Source organism: Dermacentor andersoni, chromosome 11 (assembly GCF_023375885.2).
Source record: "Dermacentor andersoni chromosome 11, qqDerAnde1_hic_scaffold, whole genome shotgun sequence".
Classification (NCBI taxonomy): Eukaryota; Metazoa; Arthropoda; class Arachnida; order Ixodida; family Ixodidae; genus Dermacentor; species Dermacentor andersoni.
Genome location: NC_092824.1, coordinates 12,192,345 through 12,217,318, shown reverse-complemented (window position 1 = coordinate 12,217,318; position 24,974 = coordinate 12,192,345). Strand labels below are relative to the sequence as shown.

The following is a 24,974-nucleotide window of genomic DNA, read 5'->3' as shown; positions in this document are numbered from 1 at the left end:
AATTAGCCGTTCGAGACGTCTTTTAGACATTAAAAAGCTGCTTGCGTGTTTCGTTGGAAGCGTCACAAATATGTAACACAATCCGAACACAATTACATTGCATCCTCTCAACAGGAAAAAGCTGTACTCACGGCCTTGCTCCCGCCGCTTCGCACCTCCCCCCTCATTCCTTGCTTGGCGAGCATCCTCCGCCGTAGGCCTACTTCGGAGGCCTATACCGCGCAATCCGCTAGGCCCCTGGTGAGCGTCCTTCATTGCCGCCTCACTCGCTTCGCTGTCGACTGCCACCACAACCACTGCCACCACCACGTGATGTCAGCGACGCAACACCTGTTTTTTCTATCTGCGCGCGCCGGTCGTTCCCCTTTCCAGCAGCCGCTAGCTCGGAGAAAGTCACGTGGTTTATTTTGTATCACTCCACTAGACTCGTCGTTTTCTTTTTCAAGGCCATCGGGCAGCGAGCCACTTAAGGCTTTCGTCTTCATACAAACGCAAGCTTATGTAAGATTTGTCGCATTGCGTAGAAGGGTAGAGCACATGCGCGCCAGTTGCGTTTTATGCAAACGACGCAGGAATGAAATGATCAGATTTATGGTGTTTCATTATCAACCGCATCACGAAAGTTTCGTTTCTCATGGATTGGATCTGCATATTTTTGTCTCTCTTTCTGAGGTGTTGTAATTGGTTATGCGGCTTATACGCGGAAAGATGCGTATATTCGTTCGTTTTGAATGCTTCCAAAATATCAACAGCTGAAATTAGAGCTGTAGCGAATATCGAGTAGCTTAAATTTCAATCGAGCATTCGAAACTACCGAATATTCGCACATTGCTACATTTAGCACTATCTCTCCCTGCAAAATTGATATTTAAGTTAGTGTCGTATTTGTGAATAATTTGTCGTCGTTTCGCGTCATGGTGTGCCGCACAATTGTTTACAACCAGTACTTTGGACAATGTAACAAGTTTTTTAATCGTAATATAAGGTGTGTAATTGCGATTTCATGCTTTATTTAATGAAAAACGGATGCGTGAGCACACCTATAGCACGTTTTCTAAGCCAGTTGATCATTTATAGAACTAAGTTAAACTCAAACTCTTTAAACGTCTATGTTCTTAGCCGACAGCAAGAGGCCTCTACTGAATGTGACAACGGACCACGGCAAGACGGATTACATCAATGCCGTGTATGTCGATGTGAGTACCAAAATTGCACGTGGAATCTCGTGTGCGAGTGATGCCTAAGCATTTGTTGCTAATCACCTGCTGTTTCGTCGTTGTGTGCTGGTGTGTTTGGTATAATTAGGAGAAACACCACGAAATAATCGCGAAACAGAGAAACGCGGTCGCGACACCGAAATATTAACTGAGACCAGCACGAGACGACAAAGAGGCGAGCAGCAGCAATGTTCAGTCTTGTTATGTGACAGATGCGCCGACTGCGTACGCTATAGTGAACGGTGCATTGCTTCCCTCTTACTCGGCACGCAACTTGTCCTGCATTCTTCGACTAGTGATTGTTGAGCAGTGTGAAGGGCGGGAACGCTATTATGTCGCACTCCTAACGCCTATTAAAGTAGATGTACTCGTTCGATGCAAGCATGTCATTTATTGGCACTTGCTATTTCGACCATGAGAAACAACCTGCTACAGCAGAAAGGCAAACTTTCTTTTTGCTTATTCTTGTTTTTCCTTTTGCACCTTAAAGGAGAGCAGAGAGGTTAATGAGTGCAAGAAGTAGTTGGCTGCACCAGTCTAAAGAAGTGAAAAGGTGATGCAAAAATGATAAGCATAAAGTAGGACACCAGAGATTGCGCATGCAAGATACGCAGAGAAGTTGGAATGTTCTGCAGTGCGTTAAGGAGATTCACTTTTCCTGATAGATATCGAAAACAGCAGCAGTGCCTATGTCGTTTTCTGTAGTTCTAATTAGTTCTAATAGGGACGACGAAGCTTATAATTGCCGTTGTTCCCCATGATGTGTGCATAGCCGAAGGCATCTAGAAACGGCAACTTCACTATAGTTGAGGCTTCTGTCTTGGTGACTTGAAATTTTCAAGCAACATTCTGCAAAGGAAAAAACGTTAGGAAAGAATAGTAAGCTGGGCGAGCTGGTACTGATTCACATCGTTACCCTTAAAACTTTAACTAGGAAAACCGATTAGCAGAAAACTAGCTTCAGGAAAGTATCGGACTTCTCATATATTGTGCAGTTCGCTTGATAGCAACGTACTTAAATTCAGTCTTCAGTGCTCCCCCGTTCCCTACAAACTAATTCTTCTTTGTTTCTACAGGGGTTTAGGAAACCCAACGCCTTTCTCGTAACACAGATGCCTTTGAACGGCACGCTGGACGACTTCTGGGAGATGGTCACCTCCTCTGGCTCTATATCTGTGGTTACATTGGGACCGCTGCCAGATGAGGTATCCTTGACAGATTTTCTACAGAAAGCGAAAAAAAGAACGTTGTTCGAAGTTTAATGTTGTTCTACTATTTTCTTTTTTTCTTGTGGCTGCTATTTTGCGTTCAGCAAAGGCGGGAGCATAATCAATTTGCTTTGTGATAAAGTCACGAGTCGAATTCGCAACGCTTGGCGTTCGTAAAGCTTGTTACTATTGACTGCCAGGCTTCAGTATTTAATATGTGCAACAACACGACAAGCTTGGATTTGCTCTTACGAACAGTTATTGTACATAAGCTTTTGTGTGCATGAGAGAGAGAGAGAGAATGGGCCAAAACACTTAGTGTAAATTCTCATTTTTTTTATAGAGCAGGAACAACTCCGGCCTTTCCAGCGCTTACGAAGTTATGACCACTTCGAGTGTGTGCTGTCTGGACATACTACGTGGAAGTCAAAATGTAAATGCGTCTAACGAATTTTTAAGACAGTTTTAAAATCAACCCTTAGTCTATGTGTGGTGAGCTTCGGAGAAATGCTGAACACTCTTGGACACATTAGAGCTTCCAGGAGCTGTCCGCTGTCCAGTCGGCGTTACCTGAATTGAACTGAATTGAATTGAACCTTTATTGTAATCTGTTGTACATGAAGGATGGCAGGATTAAAAGCTGCAGAAAAGCAGCTTGTCTGGCTCCCACTACCTACAAAGGGGCCGCAAAGCAGTGACATCTAATAGCAAACATAAGATATCAAACATGACATCGGGTAATTATCGCAACAATAATTCAGAATTATTTCAAAAGAAAGTTTAACAGGATACAATAGTTATTACTCAATCATAAAAAAACAGAAGGGCGCGAATATACGTGCATGTTGAAAAGACAGAATTGGATTACTGTTATACAATTTGATAAATCACACGTATAATGAAAGGCTGCTATAAATTAGCAGTAAGGTTATAAAACGAATGCTATAACCTCTGTTGAAGTCATATTTTCAATGTTCACATCAATGCCAATAAGATCATTTAACAAGTTTGGAATAACATTGCATAGCATCTGGTCGCCATACTTAGTGCGTCATCGAGGCACTAACTGGCGTTTCTCATATTTATTTCCAGTGGGCTTAAGGTTGGCCAGTTCAGAAATTATTGTTCTTTGTTTAAGTTAGTTTTTTATTACTTTACAAATGTTGTACTGTAAAGACTCTGCATACTTATTAATTTATATTTTTCTTGTATGTAACTAACAGAATGAGTAGACTCTTTTTCAGCAACAATTTTAAGAAATCTATATTGAAGTCTTGTAAACTTATCAATGTTTGTTTGAGAAATGGTTTCAAATTATACCGCTTCCTATCCAGCTTTTGGGGGTTTAGGATTTTGTGGCTCCTCGTGACCAGAGTAGCCTGCCGATCCCTCCCGGTTTACAGAAGGATGTGTTGAACATTTGGTGGACGTCGAAAGAAAGAGTTCAATGCATGGCGACTGTATTAGAGCAAACATTAGGAGTTCGTGATCGAAAGTACTATAAGCGTCCAAGTGTAGCACACTGCCGTCAGCGTTGCTGTCTTTCCGTTTCCTTCATGGCGCAGTACAGTTTAACGGGTTGCGTTATTGACTCATAAGCTGAAACATCCCGAACCACAGCAATCGCCTTGTCATGCACTGAAGACTGTCGTGCAACGTTCCCGTGGGAAGGAACCATGGAGAATACAGCTGCTCAGGGTGTTTTCAATTGGCTGCAATACCATACGTGGTATAGCCCAATCGCCGCCACGTAATGGGTTTCAGGATCACGTCATAGTAAAAACAATAAGGTGCGAGATAGATGTGTTACCTTGCTTCGCACCAGATGTTTGGAGAGAAAAAAAAAAGGGCGCTCCAATCCACGCTGTGAAGGCTGTTGGCCAGCCAAGCTGTGGTATCACCTGATGCGGTCTGCCAATGTGATGTTGCCTTGAACTGATTTCTGCCCAGCCTGAGCACGACACCGTTGTGCACACTGACGTTGCTGCGCCTTTCGTTGTTACTCGCATTCTTGCTGCTCTTCAGGCGTCCTTACTGTGCGTGACTTGATTTGTCCGGGAACCAATGCGTCCTGTCCAGCCTGAGCACGACGCCATTGTTCATACTGACGTTGCGGCGCCTTTCGTTTCTCGTCGTATTCGCGCTACTCTTGGCGAGCCTTAACTATGCGTGGCCTTTCCATAGCGTTATCACAACATGAATGAAGTTAGTTGTTAGGCGAGTTCTTCTTTTACATATGAAAGTGTAGTTACGTCACTCCCTGCTTCTTTATGCTACAGTTGCCAGGAGGCTTATGCAACCATAATTTTTACTGGGAGACGCTTGTGGCGAATGCTACGTGCGAAGGCGAGCTTTCTTTTTCTTTTTCTTCCCCTCGAGGCAGGTGCCGCCGCTTTTTCGCTGGATGAATGGATAGATGTTATGAGCGTTCCCTTTGGAACGGGGCGGTGGGTTGCGCCACCAAGCTCTTGCTATTATACTGCATAATATCCTACCTAGGTTAAACAATGAAAAAAGAAAAAAAAACACTATGAACTACCACGTCCAAATTTTCTGATCCCCTATTGCGGACTGTGCTTTTGTACGTCTCCGTCTTTTGTCGTTTCCCTACTTTTCTTCCACCAATCCTCCAATCGCCTCTTACTAATGTCTATTGCGGACATGTTTGCTTTACCACTACTCCCGCTGAACCCCAGGGCTTCAAGGAGGCCAGTGGTGCCTAAATCAACCACTGGGTAGACGTCTTCACATTCTAATAAATCATCCTCCGTCGTTTCCCTAGCTTTACCGCAGCAAGCACATGCTTTTTCTTCCTTCTTATATCTCGCTTTATAGGTGCGTGTTCTAAGGCATCCCCATCTCGCTTCGAAAAGTAATGAGCTGCCCTTTGAGTTATCATAAATGGTTTCTTTCCTGATTTCGTTTTTTCCTCTTAGGTAGTTACTCATGGCAGGTTTCTTTTCCATTGCCGCCACCCATGAGATTAATCCAGCCTCTCTGACTTTCCGCTTGACCTTTTTTGTTGCTGCGTTGCCCACCCTGTAGGCCGCATACTTGCTCGTAAGCTTCCTAGCTCTTTTCCTCCACTGTGAATCAATGTTTTTCCTGTACAGATACCTGAACACTCTCCCAGCCCATTTACTTTCTTCCATATTCCTCAGCCATTCTTCATACTCAGTTTTACTGCGAGCTTCCCTCACTTCAAAGCTAGTCCAGCCCATATCACCTTGCACAGCTTCATTTGTAGTCTTCCCGGGAGCGCCCAATGCGAGGCGACCCACTGACCTTTGGTTCCCGTCGAGTCCTGATTGTATCCCTGATTTAAAGCAAACAACTGCATTTCCAAAAGTAAGCCCTGGAACCATTAACCGCATGCGCGGAAGTGAGCGCCATCTGGTGTTCCTGCAAGGAACCCAGCGGCGCACGCGACGCATGCCTTCCGCTGTGATTGGTTAAATTGTCTGGCGATGGAGACGAAGGACTCCCCGGATCCTAGTCATATGCAGCTTCGCTGTAAAAATAATCACATGTTTCGTACTGAAATGTGAAAACCATGAGCTCCTCTAATTTACAGAACAAGGAGTCAAATTCTGGGCACTTCCATGCGAGAACTGCAATATGATTATCAGGCACGCCATAGGGGGAGAACTCCGGAATAATTTTTACCTCCTGAGACTCTGTAACAGCGCACCTAAATCTAAGAACACGAGCGTTTTTGCATCTCCCCCCTTAAAGTGTTGCTGACCTGGCCGAAATATTGAACCCCCACTTCGCGCTTTGAAGTGAAACGCTGCAGCGTCAAAGCCACCACGTCGGTTTCTATGTAATTCGGAGAGGTTTAGCAGGGTTTGCTAATGTCTTGTGTGATGCAGTGCACGCACAATATACATTCCGTCGAGATTGTGTTCCTTGTCTTATTTGTGTCACAACTGTTCTTTTCCTCGCGATCTTACAGACGACACCGATGTTCTGGCCAGACTTCAACAGCTCTTCCAAGCATGGCAACATTACAGTAGAGCACAGAGAGAGCACAGGTTTCCCAAGCCTGGTTGTGCGAAGTTTCAACATCTGCCAAAACGAGGTCGGTAACACTGAACAGGTGAGTAGACACTGAAATAACACTGCAACCCTTCAAAAGGTATATAAAGTTCGCACCTTTCAAGCCGTAGTCGTTGTAGTGTTTGAGCACCGGATCTCGCAAATACGGGCATCGTTAGGAGACAAAAAAGGCCGGCGGACACGAGGAGTAGCCGCGGCTTATCGTATCCAGAGGCACGCGGAAGTATTTGCGTGAGTCAACAGTCTATCCCTTTAACGCAGGGTTGCAGCACTGTGAATACGATTCCCAGCAAACGATAATCAACAACTTCACTGTGCAGGCGTATAAAAAATTCATTACAAAATAATAAAGTAAAATACGTACATGAAAATTGAGGTCACTGTCGCACATATATGTGCACGTTACATGAACACACAAATGTAGAAACTCGAGTTCTTTGTTATTGGTTGTTAAACGAAAACGAATAAAGAACATAGTGAAACAAAGGTACAAAATTCGGTAACGAATAAAGTAGAGCGTAAACGTATAAAGTGCCGTAAGTTGAATAAAAGTGCAAAATACAATTAAACATACAGGAAAATCTCGTTAATTAATAAACGCACTATGCGAAGAACAAACCAGCGGAATAGTAATCAGGTGGTTGCTGCCTGTGCGTTGTCTTGAACGAGACCTTGAACTCTGCTGATAGTTTCTGTAGCGATGTGTGTGGTATGAAAGATTCAGCTTAGTGTTTTGAGCGGATCGTTATCTGTGTTACTTTGTTAGGATGGTCCCTTCGAGGAAAGATAGCTGCTGGCTGCAGGAAAAAGTCGTCATGGGTGGATGTGTGTGAAGTATAAAGCGCAGTAAGTTGAATAAAAGTGGAAATGCAATTTTCCATAAAGCTTACGGAAAAGCGATAAGCGAGGAAGTTTACGGTGATGCGAAAGCCCTTGCACTTCAGCGCGATTTTTTTTAAGCAGGGACACTAGCGAACGGTGAGTATTCAGAGTAGACGAAGCGAACGGCACTGTTATCAAGGGCTTGGATGTCGTTAATAATGCGGGGTTTATAGGCATCCCAGATGGCAGGTGCATATTCAATTTTAGGTCGGATTAGCGTGTTGTAAGCAGGTTTACGAAGGTAAATAGGCGCTTGTCTAATGTTACGTTTAAGACGGCCGAGAGAACCATTTGCGGAAGCAAGGGTTGTGTTAATATAGTAATCCTAGGATAAATCAAATTGTGAATGCTGGTCAAGGTACTTGTACATTGATGTCAGTTCAACAGAGCTATCGTTTAATTTGTAAGACGATGGTACACGGTGTTTGCCGGTTAGTAAGTGACATAACCTTTGTTTTACTGTGGTTAACCCTTTACTGCACCTTGTTGCGTTTACGCAACATTCCGATGAACGGCGTTAAAAACGGAAGCAAATTCCGTTTGCAATTGGCTATACAAGTTGTTGCATTTCCGCTGCATTCGTCTAAAAAACACGCCGCCTTGTGCTGCCCTCTGTGCCCATCCTTTGCATCTTCTTCCAAAACAAACGTGGCGGAGGCTGCGCGCCCCCGCGAGCAGTGATACAGGCAAGTTTTGCCAATTTTAAATGTATTTCTCCATAAGACAAAGCGCAAAAGAAATTCTTGTTACACTAAGCTCCACATCCTCCTTGTAGATTAAAAAATAAGATTCTTATCTCGTAATAGTTTGTTCCTGGCGACGGAACGTTGCTACGTTGCGTAAATCCAACAACGTGTACATGGTTTATTTTCTTCGGAAAAGTGAAATGGCTCCCAGACGCTTTTATGGCCGAGCAATTCATCCTGATAGTGAAGGCAGCAACCTTTCCAGGAGTGACGACAACCACGAGTGTAAGACCGTTTCGATTCATTATGTGTGCAAAATGTTTTCTAGTCGAATTTCTTTTTTTTTTCCAAGAGGATGCAGTGCATCCGGACGCTGCCGTGTCGTGCCGTCACAAGCACAGGCTTACGTCTGTGCTCCTATGTTCTAAATTTTGACAATAACGCGAAAACATTTCATTGTTTCCTGGCCGCACGGGAATCTGTATGACGAACTGCACGAAGTGTAGGAAACACCTGTGCTGCACAAGCAAGTAGAATTGCTTCTTTCTGTTCCACACTAAATCATAGGTGCAGCAATGATTGTCTCGTGCAAATCTCGGTATGAATTGCACTAAGTCTGTCTTTCCCTTTCAACTTCTTTTTTTGCACATTGTTGCAAATACGCAACGAACCCTTTTTGTTCAAATTCAAACCACATAAATTCGCTAAGGTTAGTTTCCATTGGAGTACAGTTACTGTTATGCTTCCCTGCAACTCCATGAATAATATTTTGAGAAAACAAAAAATCGTGCAGTAAAGGGTTAAGTGACATTAGCCAGGATGAGCGCCATGAACTCATCGTGTTAAGATCGGACTGTAAACTAGCTCAGCTGGTCGGTGACGCAGGGTACGTTATTATACCGGCTTTTTCAGCGAACACTTTCAAACATTTTTTTTTTTTTAATTGCCTGTGGCACATAGCACAATTCTACTTCATGAGCTGGTCTGCTCGAAGAGACGGACATGGGCAAAAAATTGAAATGCATATTAGGCTAATTAACAAAAAATTACTAAGTAAGCTTTTAACTATTTACCTTACGGCATAAATTGCAATTCACCAATTCCAGCAGGGGAGTTCACGAGTTCGATTCAGTTGGAACGAATTCTCGGGTTGACACCAGTTTTGAGGCATTAATTCCCGAACCTTGCGGAGAAATGCATTGACATTCCACTTGCTTTTGTGCTTCAATGCATAAAACGACGTTTTTTTTTTTTTTGTAAGAAAGTGGAACAGCAGTGCATTTTTACCGTAAGTCTGACGCCGCATATTGTCTGCCACATCGTCCTATATACGACATGGTGCACCCTCTGTTCTCATCACCAATCGCGGTGCAGCATTCACAACCGAATTTGAGCAGGGCGTTCTTCAGCTGACGCATAGCTCTCACCGCAGGAGCACTGCGTATCATCCGCAAATAAACGGAGCGTCTCAACAGAACGCTGACTGATATGCTTTCCAAGTATATCGACGTAAAGCATGAGACTTGGGACGAGATTTCGCCATATATGTGACGTTTGCTTATAACACTGCTGTACGAGAGACCACCCAGTTTACGTCGTTCGAACTCGTATACGGGCGCCGCGTCAGGTCAACACTTGACGCCATGATACCTGTGGCTGACAATAGCCCGACCAACGAACACGTCGAAGAGTTCGTACAAAGAGCCGAAGAGGCACGCCAGCTTGCTCGGCATCGTATCCGGAGCCAGCAGCATACCGACACCCTTCGATACAACCAGGGTCGACGCGACGTCCGTTACAATACCGGCGCCTGCGTGTGGGTCTGGACGCCCATCCGTCGCTGTGGACTCTCGGAAAAAGTTGCTGCGCTGGTATTTTGGCCCCCACAAGGTTACGCGCCGCCTCGGTGACGTAACCTACGAAGTCGTCCCCTATAGTTCTGACCCCGGTTCGCTCCGTCGCCGTCCTCGCACTGAAGTTGTTCATGTAATGCGCATGAAGCCGCATTATGCGCGTACGTGAACGTTGCACCTCAGGAGCTCCATTTCTTGCCGTCAACTCCGCTGAAAGATCTTTCTGACGCGACCGAGACGGTCACTTTTCGCACGGGGGCCAACCGAAGCAATGATTGTGGGGCTTCCGCAACGCAGGAATAAGGCGCGCGCAAAGGTCCACACCGTGAGCGACGATGAAGCGCGTTGGCCACACATTCTTCTTCTGACCGGCCATTAAAGAGACAGCGTCTATTTTTCCAGCCTCCGTCTCCAACCTACGTTACAATATCTCGTAAATGGTGTAATCTACACAATTATTTTCAAGTGGATATGCCTTGCAATCTCCCTCTCTAGAATTTGTAAATTGCAGCATGTGCCATAACGTAATTAGTTACAAACCTAGTTAGTGAACAATTGTTAATTATTCGATTATGCATTTCAACTTTTTGTCCAAGTAATGCCCGCCTCTTTGAGTGCACCAGCTCATGGACTAGAATTCTGCTGTCTGCCGCAGGCGAGTTTTAAATATTTTTTTAAGTATGTGCTGAAACAACCGGTATATGACAGGCGAGTTTTAAATATTTTTTTGAGTATGAGCTGAAACAACCGGTATGTGACGCAATCGCCGTTCAACAGTAATTCTGGATGACAATGAAGATGCAAGATCGTTCACATAGATTAAATATAGTAACTGTCCACTAACACTGCCCGAGATCACACCAGAAGTGACGTGTCCGGACGATGAGGTACTTTCACTAACATAGGGTAATTTAACGCCAGATGATACGAAATATTTTGTTCTTGCTACAGAACGTTACGTGAACGTTAAACTGTTCCAATTCTGTCAGTAGCCGGTGGTGTGGGACGCGGTCAAAAGCCTTTGAGTAGCCAAGAAAGCTTCTGCATAACACTTGATTTCGTTTGTGTTTCACTGTGTGTATATTTTTCATGTGTCTTCGCTTGTGTCATCACTTGTGAGAGCGCTTGTGTCGCCTTTTCTTGTCATTGTATCCTCGTTTCGCTGTTTTACAATGAGTGAGTAAGGAAGCCGAGCATGGCATTACTGCGGCTTTCACTTGATTTGTTGAAGTTTCGACATCGTCGCTTATCTTATTACAAAGGTGGGCCAAGAAAACATCAAAAATATTTACCTGGAAGTGCCTGCGCGAGACAACTTAAGTGTTGACCATTTACAATTTCGAAATCTTGCAGAATAAGGAATTTCAAATGTAAAGCTAAGTAATTCTGCCTCTCCTAAATTCCTGTTCTGAATTTCGCTCCCAACGGAAAGCCTGAGTGACAAAGCGTATTCAGGTCACATGCAGTCACAAAATCTAGAACGAAAGCAGTGCGGCTATCTCGAACGCCGTCATTCGTTTCTCTTTTCACCAATACGGGCATTGCCAGCGTGACTTCAGTTCATGCGCTTAGTGAGGGCTACACCACCTTCGACAGCAGGATATGTAGTGGTACGGGATCGTGCTCTCGAGTTATACCGTTATAAAACTGTTGTGTGTTGTAATTTCTTGCTCCCGCTTTGCATGTTCATTATTGTGCACTTTATGTATGACCGAATAAGAACAGAAAGAGAGAGTAAAACAATACAGGAACTTACCTGCTCATTAGGTTGTGCGTTGCTGTGATATTTTTCCGCTGGTTTTATTGTTTCGTGCATGGAAAATTTAGGTGATCATGCATACGTTTCACTAGACCTACTTGTGGTTGCAATGAACATGTGAATCAGAATTTCATTGAGGATTATGTGTTATCTTGGACCTTTCAGGTAAAATAAACAATGTTCCAATTTAGAGTTGTCCAATACGATAACAACAGCCAGCGCCCAATAAAGCGAAAAGTCAGAGTTCGTCAATATGTATTAAAATATACAAATATCTATTTGTAACTTTACTCTTATTATTGTACTTGTTTCTTGACCGTTGCCTGACAACCTCAATAGCTTGCCGGGGAGAAGCTTGTACGCCTAATTGCGCAAAGAGAACCATCAATCCAAATTATCAGTCAGGTGGTACACTTTACTATGGAAACAACGTCATTAGTCATATCATAATCATTGTTTGCAGACTGAGCACATGTTTTAAAGATTCACCGGCTTAACGAAGCATAGTGGAGCGGTAGCATAGTCAACAGTTCGGCGAAAAGTTGTCTGGTCATGTAGCATATCTGGGAAAAAGTAGACTTTCGGACACTAACCAAAAAAGGAAGTTAATTTACGTTTCGTAACCCATACAATTTCCTTCTTCACAGTGCAGTGTATATGAAGTAATCGTCGATTTAGACACGCAGCGCGTAACTTGGTGTTGGGTGTCGACTGCGAACCTGTCAGTTTCGGTGAGACGGTAGACACCCAATACCATGAACCAAACGCGTGGCATTTTGTTCCAAGTTTATTCTAGGTTAATAAAACTCGTGCTGCTTACTTAACTGACGACGAACTTATATCTACTGTAGGAACCGGCAAGAAACCGTAGAGGTTCAGATACGTCAAGTAACTTCTGCTAGCTTATTGAGCAGACGCATTTGTGCTTTTTTTAGGAAGATACAACACAACACTTAACTAAAAACTGCTGTTATATCAGGCAAGCAAAACGACAGTGGGGAACTGACGCCGCCTGAGGCGATGTTTAGTGTGAGTTTAACTTATGTTAGAAAGTGTCATCGCTGATTGATCACCAACGTAAAAATTATGCGGATCCCGCGCACTGTGGGAATCAATGTAAGCGAAGCTTTCTGTACTGTTGGATTTGATTGACAATCATTAGCGGTGATGTTGACAGTGCCTGTTTAATTTTTTCAATGTTTGTTCCAATACGAGAGTTGTGAGCTGACGTTAAACGTTACCTGGCAAACACCACCGCTGTTTGTCTGCATAATACACAGAACACACAGGGATATGTGTTTGCTTCAGACGTTATTGTGCGACATTGTTCATAGCCTCTAAGAGAGTTGAGCATTGTCATTACCTCCCATGGCACATCGCATCGTGGCAGAAGTATTAAACTAAATTGTGGGGCTGCACATGCCAAAACCAGAACCGGATTAGCGTGCACCAAAATATAAGTGCATGGCCGTTTTTGTATTTCGCTCCCGTCCAAATACAACTGCCGAGCTCGGGATCGAACCCGCGATGTCGATCAATGCCATAGCCGCAAAGCGTGGGCACAGAAGCACATGAAGGGCTCAGCAGCAGCCTTCATGAATTTAGCGCCACAAAGACCTTTACATAAGCGGATGATCTTTTTTTTTTCTTAACGGCAGGTCCATGCGTTTCAAGACGCTAGCTACAAGTGCGCTATCCTTCGCACGTCACGGCTTATCAACTTATCTTAACTCATAAGTTGGCGTCTAACAACAGCTTACGCTTTCTCGACATTAGGTTTTTATTACGAGACAAACGTATATACTCGAAATACGAGCCTGGTACCTACAAGGCAGTGCTCCCTATGCGTCAACCCACTCAAAGGTACCAAAAAGGGGCATCGCAAACTTACACCTGTCCAATTCCTTATGCAGGTCTTGCCCAGAACTCATGCCCGAGAGCTTCTCTGAACAGGCACTTCGCCTCTGGGACGTGGAGTAGCCCACGCATATCGTCTTTAGCGTTGCTGAAGGCCTCTTGAAGGGCATGTCACCACAAGTAACTAATACCACTCAGTCTTCCACACTTTACAAAAAAGTCGCGGTTATTCTGCATATCCACGGTATTTCGCATCGAACGAATTAGGCCAGCGGGCCAATGTAAAAGTTTTTTCCACTCCCGAAAACTGCAATCTTTGTACAAATTGACCATTGCGTCTGCCTCCAAAAAGCTTGTCCCAAAAAGAGACATCAGTCAAACTTCATTGACTGTGTGGAAAGAAGAGCTTACAATCTGCCTTTGAACTGTGGGTCCAACTATGTTGGTCAGAGTGGACGATGTCTTAATGACAGGCTTCGGCAGCATCGTTACAATGTGACAGAAATTAGGAGGGGGGGGGGGGGATGGATGCACGGCTGTAAAAATTGCATGCGTAATCAAGTAAACGCCACAAATAAATGGTCACGTGTAAACCGGTACATAGTGCCTGCTCAATTGTCAGCAAAAGTCGCAATCAGTTAACCCGCAAGATCATCGAAGCGGAATTGATTGACAGGTGTGGTGACACCTGTGTGTCAAAACTACATGTCGCCCTTTCCGTCAAGGAGCTATCCTTCTTGCGTAGCGATAGGGATTGTCTGCGGGCGGTGCACACGTGATGTGCAACAGAAGTTCGCGTAGATGCGGTCACTTGCTCCGAAATCAAACGCTGTTGTAAGTCTGCGCTCGTGTGGCCTCGTCTTGTGCGGAAGAAGCTGCATTCATGTCCTACCAACATGCCGAAACACTCACTTTAGTGAATGGGCTGCCTTGAGGAAGATTGAAAAACAAGTACAGGTACCTTAAGCATGCTAGGTGACTGTCATCGCCCCGTTTCGAAGGGGATGCCAATAAATCATCATCAGCATCATCAGCATCCAAACTCGTCACGCGACGTGACATGCGCGCGGCGTAGCGTCGATACACCCAAACTTTGCATCGCATTATTGACACAGAAGCGCACAAGCACATGGACTAAAGAAAAGGACGGGATAGAGCGATTCATGTGCTTCTACACTACTGTGTAAATTATGTCATACCAACTAGCCCACCAGTCTGTCCTATTGTATTGCAGTTGCGCTGTATTGCATCAGGTTTCCGGACATGTTGCAGTTGCATGGCGCATGTAGCTGAACTTAACTAAAGCAGGCTAGGCGACTATATCTGACCGCCCATATGAAAGGGCATGCCCATAAACCATCATCATCCACGTCGTCGTATCGTGCCACGGATCAAGGGATGTGACATATGCGCTGCGTTGCCTCTACACCCGTGTTTACACTTCGGTACAGTTGATGGCGCCTCCTCGCGAGCTACGAACCAGTGCTGAAGAAGCGAGTCGTAGAGCTACGCGCGCGGCTACAACCAGGCAACGTCGGGCTTAGTGAACCGCAGTGCAGAGAGCGTCACAAGCTGCAGCTCACCGTCGACGCCGGGCGGAAAGTTCACATCGTTCTCGTGAAAACGACGCAGAGAGACTTCGTCACAAAGGCACTCTAGTGCGCGCTGCCGAAAATGGGGCTCCTATGGAGCCGCTCCTCTATAGCTTGCGCTGCGACTGTGTTAGGTGTACCGCGCAGGCCTGTGACTTTTTCTAACAGTGAGGCCTATTAAACAATAAATATTATTTTTATACGTATCACAGATTTGTCTGCATCATGGAAGCTACAAAGAGAGAAAGAGACTTTCATTATTTGAAAATATATATATGTACCGTACTGGGTATTCTCGGCGCCGGCACGCCGAAGTGTGGAAGACGACGACTAACTACTAGGACGCACTCGATCGCTGTCCAGCAGAGTCATCGAGCCACTAGAGCCGTCTTCTGGCAACCGTTGCCGAGGGCGCGAAATAGTTCATGTAGCACGGCTGAAACAATGCTACGATCCGCCGATGCTGTCTTTTCCCTAGGTCGCCATGATGGCTCCTTCCTGCACGGAGAGTGATTGTACTGGGGATTCTCGGCGCCGGCACTGTGAAGTGTGGAAGAAGACGACGACGAGCTTGTAGTGCGCGCTCGATCGCTGTCCAGCTGAGACTGCCCCGTTCTACTGCTATTCTGTCAGTTAACTTCCTATCTTAATCGGACATTTGATGTGCATATTACGCTAAACAAAAACAAACAAAAACACGTTTAACTGCAGTGCTGCTACAAGTCTTATTGAGCAAATGGCTGGCTTTGAAGCTTTGATGTCGTTGATCGTAGCGATTGAGGTGAGAAAGTCCTTCATTCTGAATATGTTATGGGAACAAACGATTCCTATTTTCTTCTCACGATCTGCAAGAACATGCGCTAGAAGGCCAAGGGGTTGCGAGTACAAGCAATCTCAATTTTGCTGCTTTCTTTCTCGTTCTTTCTTTTTTCGTCTGTCTATAAATGTTTTTCTGCTGCTTTTTCGACGAGGGAGTATTGTTGGTTAGAAAAATAATAAGTCAGAACGCTTGAAACTGGTTGGAACGTGGTCCTTATTGACGCTCTACATGTAATACTATATGCTTCGCACAGAATTCGTCGCGGACGTTGAAGCAGTTCCACTGTCCCACGTGGAAGCGTCTGGAAAAGGTTCCTGGCTCGCATGACATCGTGCTGGACATTCTTCGCCATGTGGACACGTGGCAAATGCGTGCCGAGGGGGCACCTGTCATCGTTCAATGCCTGTGAGTGGTGCGCGTGCGACGAGTCGAGTGCACGCCTACGCTAGAGCGTGGGCTAGGGTCAGATTGGTTTCTCTTTACGGCTCGAAAAATAAAACAAATCACGCTGATCGCCTGGAACGCGCTCAGCAAACGCGGAAGTTGGACCACTAGGTAATGTGCTTGCTGCTAGCTAGTAGTCGACCGCTTGCTTGCTTGGGAGCTTAAACTCGGATGCTGTGATTACAGTAGGACGTATTATACCGTGGTATCAACTGGCATTGTGGTTGGTAGTGAGATTGCCACTCCTTGCGTCTGTTGATGTGCGCATCAGTTTTAGTGATTCGCGTATGGCATGGAGATGTGCAGCAGATAACACAAGAAAGCATCGTTGACATTGACGATCATCTTTGATAGCTTCTGCTGAGTTTTTGTAGAAATTTATTGATTTATTACAGCGAAGCTGTTAGCCTCTATTTGGGCGGCATTTCTTGTGTCCGTCAGCAAAATAAGACTGAACCGAAAAAAGTGCATATCTCCTTTAGAATCGGGCATTCACCACACAGCTCAGTATTCATTTCAATAAAGGAAAGCACGAAACAAGCGTCATAACCGTATGGTGGATTGTAAGGCGCCTGTGAACAATGCGAGGCACGTTCCTTCTCCCCGCCTATTTCCCGGTAGCGACTACGGTTGCATGAGCTGCTCTGATGGCAAAGGGGCAACAGCAGCATACAAATCAGTGAGTGACGCCACCAAACTTCTTATATAAAAGGGAGACCTGCCTAGCAACTCATTAAATTCATTGCAAGAGCGCTGTGGGTAGACCATGCGAAGACTCCCGAAGAGCAGCGTGAATACCATAAGCGTCGAAGCATGCAAAATCGTAATGCTCAACAACGGTGTCCTGCTAAGACTAGGCAGAACAATAAAACATTTCATATCCCCATCGTCGACATTTGAGCGGCTTTATAACAGCTTCGCTGGCCATCTACTTTCGCAAGGTCGGGATGGCGAGTCAATTTATTTATTTATTTATTTATTTATTTATTTATTTATTTACTTATTTATTTATTTATTTACCTATTTATTTATTCATTCATTCATCTATTTGTTTGTTTATTTGTTTATTTATTTTCAGCGATGGGTGTCAAGAGTGTGGTTTGTACTGCGTCTTGTCCAGCGTATGCGATCAGCTGATGCTTGAGCATGAAGTGGACGTCTTTCGCTGCGTGCAGCGAGTTCGGGCAAGCCGACCGGAGTTCATCATCAGTGCGGTGAGACTGCTCTGTGCATGGCTTTTTTAACTAGAACCACACAAACTCCGATCTAGTGACCGGTCGGGGGAAATGATCTGATCTTTAGAGCCAGAAAATAAGATCAGGCCTTAGCTCACTACAGCAGCGCTCAGTCTACATAAGAACAGAACTTATCCTCGAATTTATTTATTTATTTATTTATTTATTTATTTATTTATTTATTTATTTATTTATTTATTTATTTATTTGTACATACTGCCGCCCATCTTAGACTGCAGCAGGAGTGGCGGCAACATCATTTGTCAATTGCAGACAAAAAAATTTGTCAGGGGCAAAGAACGAACATTTCCGGGCAAAGCATTCCGGGCAAAGCAAACGGGGCAATTAAGAGTTCATCTATTTAAGAGTTAATTAAGGCGTGCATGAATTTTATGATTTTATCGTGTGGCGGCGTCTTGCCAGAGTGGTTAAGTTCAGACTAGGAAGGGTACAAAAACAGACAGACAGAAAGGAACTTTATTGATAGTCCAGACAGGCTCCGATGACCCCTTTTCAGGGAGGTGAGGAAGCCACGGGAGTTTAAAAGAAGGTACACTTGCTGATCACATCCTCCCCTGTGAGACAAAAACGTGCAAGCCGTTCCTTGATAAATGCGTTGTTGTAGGAAGGAACAAAGAGAGGGTAACTCGAGAAATCATTGAAGCTGAAAAGATAAACAGAGCAGGACACACATGTGTGAGTACACCTATTTTCCTCTACGATAAAGAGCTAACGTTTCTAAGATGCTGTTACCGGTGTATAAGCGATATGTCCTTCTTCGGACGTATAAATACGATGTGTGTGAAAAATAAAATTTGTTGGAAGTTAGCACTCGTACTGTTTTCGTATGTGTCTGAATTTTACTGTCTCGTCCTCTGCGCGCTATTCATTGCTATTCAAACCATTTTCATTTTTCTGTATATTTCTTGCTCATTCATGATCAGGGTCTCCTGTGAGTAACTGACTTAGGTAAACTCCTTCACAGACTTTAGAGGCTGACTGGCCATCTTGAATTCTTTCCTTCCCAGGCTATTGAACATTATCTTTGTCGTCTGCATATTAATGTTCAGCCCCACTCTTACGCTCTCTGTGTTAAGGTCCTCAATCATGAGTTGTAACTCGTCCCCAGTGTTGCAGGACAATGTCATCTGCAAAACGAAAGCTGCTGAGATATTCGCCGTTAATCCTTACTCTTAAGTCTTCGCACTTCAATAGCTTGAATACTTTTTCCAAGCACACAGTGAATAGTATATGAGAGATTGTGTCTCCTTTCCTTATCTTACCCCTTTCTGTATTGGTATCTTCCTACTTTTCTTCCAGAGAATTACGGTAGCTGTAGAATCTCTGTAGATATTTTCCAAGATATTCACGTATGCCTCCTGTACTCCTTTATTACGTAATGCCTCTATGACTGCTGGTATCCCTACTGAATCAAATGGCTTTTCGTAATCTTTGAAAGCCATATAAAGAGGCTGATTGTACTCTGTGGATTTCTCGATTACCTGATTGATAACTTGGATGTGATCCATTGTAGAGTATGCCTTTCTGAAACCAGCCTGTCCCCTTGGTTGACTAAAGTCCAGTGTTGCCCTTATTCTATTGGAGATTATTTTGGTGAATATTTTGTATAATACTGGAAGTAAGCTAATGGGCCTATAATTTTTCCATTTTTTAACGTCTCCCTTTTTGTGGATTAGTATAATGCTGGCCTTCTTCCAGTTCCCTTCGACTCATGGAAGTCGATAGACAGTTCGCATAGAGGGCCACCAGTTTCTCAAGCATTAGGCCTCCTAAATATTTGATTAAATTGACTGTTATTCCATCTTCTCCTAATGTTTTCCCCATTTCATGTCTTGCAAGGCCCTTCTAACTTCATCGCTTGTTACAGAAGGCACATCTGTAACCTGTTCTTTACTACTTCGAATTGAGATATCATGGCTGCTTTGGGTAATATGCACGTCAGTATAGAATTCACCCACTGCTTTTACTATATCTTCGACATTGCTGATGATATTACCCTGCTTATCTTTCAGTGCATGCATATTGGCTTGTCCGATGCCAAGTTTCCTTCTCACTGATCTCAGGCTGCGCCCATTTTTTACTCCTTCCTCAGTCTTTCTCCCGTTGCAATTTCCAATATCGCTTACTTTTTCCTTGTTCATCAGTTCTGATAGTTCGGCGAATTCAATCTGATCTTTCAGTTGCACACTTTCATTCTTTGTCGTTTCTTTATTAAGTCATTCGTTACGTGGGAGAGCTTTCCTACTGGTTGTCTTGGTGCCTTACATCCCACTTCAATTGCTGCTTCTAAAGCCAGCCTAGTTACGGTTTCATTCATTACCTCTATGTCGTCGTCATCACTGTGTTCTAAAGCTGCATATTTGTTTGCAACCACCAGCCCGAATTGCACTCTCAAAATTGGCGAGCGGAGCATGGAAAAGAAGCATAAAGAAGCAAAAAGAAGCATACCACTGGATCCGCGAAGCGACGGCGAATCTACTGACACCAAGATTCGAGGTGGGGCTTGTTTCTTCACAATTTTACGGAACGTTTTCTGCTCCTTAGTGAGGAGTAGGGGCTTTGTTGGGCCTAGTAAGCCCACCTGACCGCAGCCATGGCGGATACAAACATGGAAAATGAAGATTTTTCTGGAAATGAAGGAAACAATGATCAGGACGATTACGGCTGGCAAGTAGTGGCTGGCCGAAGATGACGAGCTAGCACAAAGGCTGTGGATGAGGAGAGCACATTGCCACGTAATCAGCGAGAGCATGGAGTCAAGGGAACCGCCGTCGATGGAATGGTCAAGAATCGGATTATAAAAGCTTCGAGGATGCCTCAATTGCCCGAGGAGCACAGAAAGATCATTATACGACCTCGAGGAGGGCTCGATTTGAACAAGGTGAGCACCACCACGATTGGCTCCGCAGTCATCAAGGCGTCCGGCCTAACGGAAGAGGAGGCCCGTGAAGATGTCTGCCCGAACTTCACTCAAAATATCATCGTAGTCAGCACACCTAAGCCCGAACATGCTGCGAAGTACGTTAGAATCAAGTCATTCAAGATTATGAAAGCGGAATACGAGGCAAATGCATACGAAGCGGCACCACATGCCACATGCAAAGGCGTTATCCAAAGAGTGGACATCACAGACTCGCAAGCTATTATAACAAGAAACATCGTGCATGACTTGAACCCGCTTGCGCTGGCTGCGAAGCGCATCAAGACGTCGGGATCGGTCATTGTACTTTTCGATGGACTCAAAGTGCCCAATTTTGTCAGGTACGGATCCACACTAGTGAGATGCTACCTCTACAGGAAGCAATTCGACGTCTGCTTCACCTGCGGAAGGGTCGGGCACCGCTCTGATGTGTGTCCAACACCAGACTTTGTTCAGCGCAGGGGATGTGGAACTCGCAGCCCAGGAGATGAACATGTGTGTGTACCTAAGTGCAAATTTTGTGAAGGCGATCACCCTACCGGCGACAAGTTTTGTAAGCAAAGATTTCAAATCCCTTACGTCGTACGACTTCGTCGAAGAGAGGGCAACAGGACTCGGTCGTCAACAAGAGTGCAGTGGGAAGCGCAACAGCTGGCGCCCAACCATCGCCCCGTGGACAGGGAGCACTCACGCTCCAGGAGTCGCACCAAATCCAGGCATCATTCACTATCCAGGGAGAGAAGGCGCTCCAAGTCAAGGGAAGCACAGGTGCGCTTCGTGCACAGGGACTCAATACCTGGCGAGAAGAAGACGCCAGGAACCACTTGGGCTGACAAAGTAAAAGGTACGGCGAGAGTTGCTGGGGCGCCTCGGCTGCTGTGGGTGATGACAATGGTGCCAGAACAGAGCAATTAATTAAATAAGTAACTTCTTTAAGAAAAGCTAATGAAGAATTGACCAGGCAGGTAGCAGAGCTTCGTAAAAAAGAGCAGTCGAGCCCTGCTAGAGTAGAGATAGATAGACCTGTAAGCAAAATCAGCGATCCAGGGGTATCCAGCTCTCCTGCCCATAAGAAGAGGGCGGTGAGTTCCGAGGATGAGTCAGTCTTCTCAACCCTCAGTGAAATAAACGATGCAATTAAAGCGATAAGAGAGACAGTGGAAACGACCAACTTTAATGTGGACAAATTGTGGAAATGGAGGCTAACGGCGGAGAAAAGACTTAGGAAAATGGAGACGCGAGGCGATGACGACGATGAGTATTTGCCACCGGAGGCGGATAGTATAAAGTCCATTCCTGGATAGTCGAGGGCCATCACAAAGAGGAAAGTAGCGGGTAATAGAAAGGCAGCCTCACCTAATAACAATGGACAGTAATCATGGGTTTAACGTGTGGCAATGGAATTGTCGCGGGTTCCAACACAATAAAGCAGCACTGCGACAAGTGATCAGGTCATCTGAGGCCAGGCCAAAAGTAATTATACCGCAGGGAACCTTAAGCGGACGAAATTATGCTTACTGGGTACAAAGTTATATGTAGAGACAAAAGAACGGGCAGGGGATTGGCGACCCTCATTGACAAAAAGTTGCCATACATTGAACATGATATTCATCTTAGACATTCCAGGTTTGAATTTATTCTAGTTGGGATAATACTTAAAAAGAACAGAGGTAAGACGCAAAGCATTTTCTGTTTGAATATTTACAGCAGTCCTAACGACATGAGACAGAGGTTTAGAACACTCTTCAACAAGGTGCTTTCGGTTGCCAAAAACTGCCCGCTCATTATTGGAGGGGACTTTAATGCTCCCTATCACACATGGGGATACACTTGGAATACAAAGAAGGGAGATGAGCTATGGAGTCTTGCCATGGATCTGGGGTTGTGCTTGATTACTGATCCGGCGTATCCGACCCGTTGTGGCACGTCCACAAGCAGGGTCTCCACACCAGATCTTACTTTTGTAAACAACTCAAGAGGAGCCAATTCGGAAAATTCAAAAATGGATCTCGGGAGCGTTCATTATATCATACACATAACCATACGCATACCGAGACAGGAAACTAGAATCTTCAAATTCGCTGATTGGGATCAGTTCCGAAAAATCAGGGCGAACAGAAGGAAAGTGGGGCCTCTAAATGCTGAGCAGGATCCCCTTCAGACGTGGGTCATCCAGCTCAGAGAGGACGTCAAAGAGGCCACTAAATAAATCAGGACAGAGGAAAATATTTAGGCTATGGACAGCAGGCTGGCGCATCTGATTGAGGCCAAACAGTCTATATTACAGAGATGGAAAACGCAGAGACTTAACAGAAGGCTAAGGAAAAAAATAGCGCAATTAAACAGAGAAATTGATGATCACTCGAAGACCCTCGTGAAGCAACAGTGGGATAAAATCTGTAATTCGGCTGATGGTAGATTCAAACATGGAGGTAGCTGGAACCTCCTCAAGCACTTGCTCAACGAGAATGAAACAAGGACAAGCGAGAGAACAGCTATATCTAAGTTGGTTCATCAGGAAAGCCAAGATAAAACACAGAAGGATATCATGGATAGTCTCGCAGCCAAATATCTCCCACTTAAACGACCAAACGAAGAACACGAGAGCCCCGAATATACGGGAGGCATATGTGAAGAATTTGACCGGGACTTCACTGAGAGTGAAGTGAGGGCGGCTCTTCACAGTATTAATAGTAGATCGGCGGCTGGACCTGACGGAATAACTAACAAGATATTAAGAAATCTGGATGATGAATCAATTTTTTATCTAACTGAACATTTCAATGAATGTTGGAGAAAAGGGGTGTACTCAGAGGAACGGAGGGTGGCCAATACTATCCTCATACCAAAGCCAGGAAAACAACTCACTCTGGACAACCTCCATCCTATTTCCTTAACGTCATGTCTATACAAAGCTATGGAACATGTCATCCTAAATCGACTCACTAAATACGTTGAGCAGAACGACATCCTCCCATACAACTTGATCGGCTTTCGTCCCGGGCTGTCAACTCAGAATGCTATGCTGCTGATCAAGCACCAACTTATACAGGCCAGCCCAGCGCATACGAAAGCTCTTTTGGGATTGGATGGGGAAAAAGCTTTTGATCGTATAAAGCATAAGGCCATACTTGGCGTCCTCTCAGAGATGGGGTTAGGTAAGAGACTTTTTAACATGATTAAGGACTTTCTTAGAAATCAGACTGCACAACTCATGCAGGGTGAGCTCAAATCAGAAGCTAAGAATTTGGGAAATAGGGGCACTCCACAAGGGGCTGTGCTCTCCCCCATGCTATTTAATTTAGCAATGTCCAAGGTTGCGAGAAATCTGGAGAAAATTGAAGGTATACATTATGTGGTATATGCCGACGACATAACCATATGGAGTGCCAAGGGTAATGTAGGACAGACAGAGACCAGATTACAGGAAAGTTTATATGTTGTAGAGAACACACTGAAAGACATGGGGTTGAAATGCTCGGCAGCCAAATCAGAACTCTTGGTCATTATACATCGCAGAAAAGGTCGCAAACCGAGAGGTTACATTCCGAAAGATGAGCCAAGAGTCTACTTATACACTCATTAAGGATCCGCAGTCAGGCTAGTTGAAACAATCAAGGTTCTTGGGTATCACATAGACGGAAACAATCCTAACTATAGAACAATACAACATATCTCAAATAAAACAGATGAAGTCATTAGGTTACTAAGGAGAATTACCAATAGACACAGAGGCTTAGGAGAAGACAGCACTTTGAGGCTAATACACGCCTTTGCTCTCTGTCACTTCACTTATGTGGATGGATTATTCAAATGGAAGCAGGCAGAACTTAACAAACTTAATGTGATGCTCAGGAAGCTCGTTAAAGTAGCCCTAGGGATACCCAGTAACCCTGCAACTGACAAACTCATGAGTTTAGGGGTGCCCAACACAATGGAAGAAATCGCGGAGGCCCAACAGCTAGCGCAACACGAAAGATTGACAAAATCACGAGCTGGCAGGAACATATTACGGGCAATAGGTGCAGAACTGAATACATGAAGGAGCCCAATAGTGGCTGAAGTAGAATTAAGGACTGACGTTAGGAACAAGATCAGAACCAACCCTCTCCCCGAAAAACATGCATCCAGAATATAATGTCGAAAGGAGAAAGGCAAGAGCTAAAGCACTCTTGCAGGAAATAGAACAGCAGAACCAATTGGCAGCTATAGTTGATGCAGCCTGGGTGAAAGGTAAAAAAGCATATACGGCCATTGTCTCAAATTATGAAGGGAAGGTGCAAGATGCTATCACTATTTTTACCAAGGACCCCATGGTGGCGGAACAAGTGGCAATCGCTCTAGCCATCAGAAGTAATAAGTGGGCCTGCATTTACAGTGATTCGAAATCCGCTATAAAGTGTTTTGATAAAGGCTACGTA

At 44.6% G+C, this 24,974-nt stretch overlaps 1 protein-coding gene across 3 annotated transcripts in view; it reads left to right on the top strand.

Moving 5' to 3' along the window:
• LOC126517672 (receptor-type tyrosine-protein phosphatase mu-like) overlaps positions 1 to 24,974 on the top strand; it is a 153,568-nt gene that overhangs the window by 114,245 nt on the left and 14,349 nt on the right. Inside the window, exons 13-17 of one of the 3 annotated variants that reach the window (XM_072285627.1) lie at positions 1,120 to 1,196; positions 2,294 to 2,422; positions 6,381 to 6,506; positions 16,187 to 16,338; positions 17,456 to 17,591. In XM_072285627.1, coding sequence (XP_072141728.1) covers positions 1,120 to 1,196; positions 2,294 to 2,422; positions 6,381 to 6,506; positions 16,187 to 16,338; positions 17,456 to 17,591 — 620 coding nt within the window. Of the gene's footprint in view, positions 1 to 1,119; positions 1,197 to 2,293; positions 2,423 to 6,380; positions 6,525 to 16,186; positions 16,339 to 17,455; positions 17,592 to 24,974 lie in introns of all 3 variants that reach the window. The other 2 variants (XM_072285626.1, XM_072285628.1) reach the window with 2 other exon arrangements.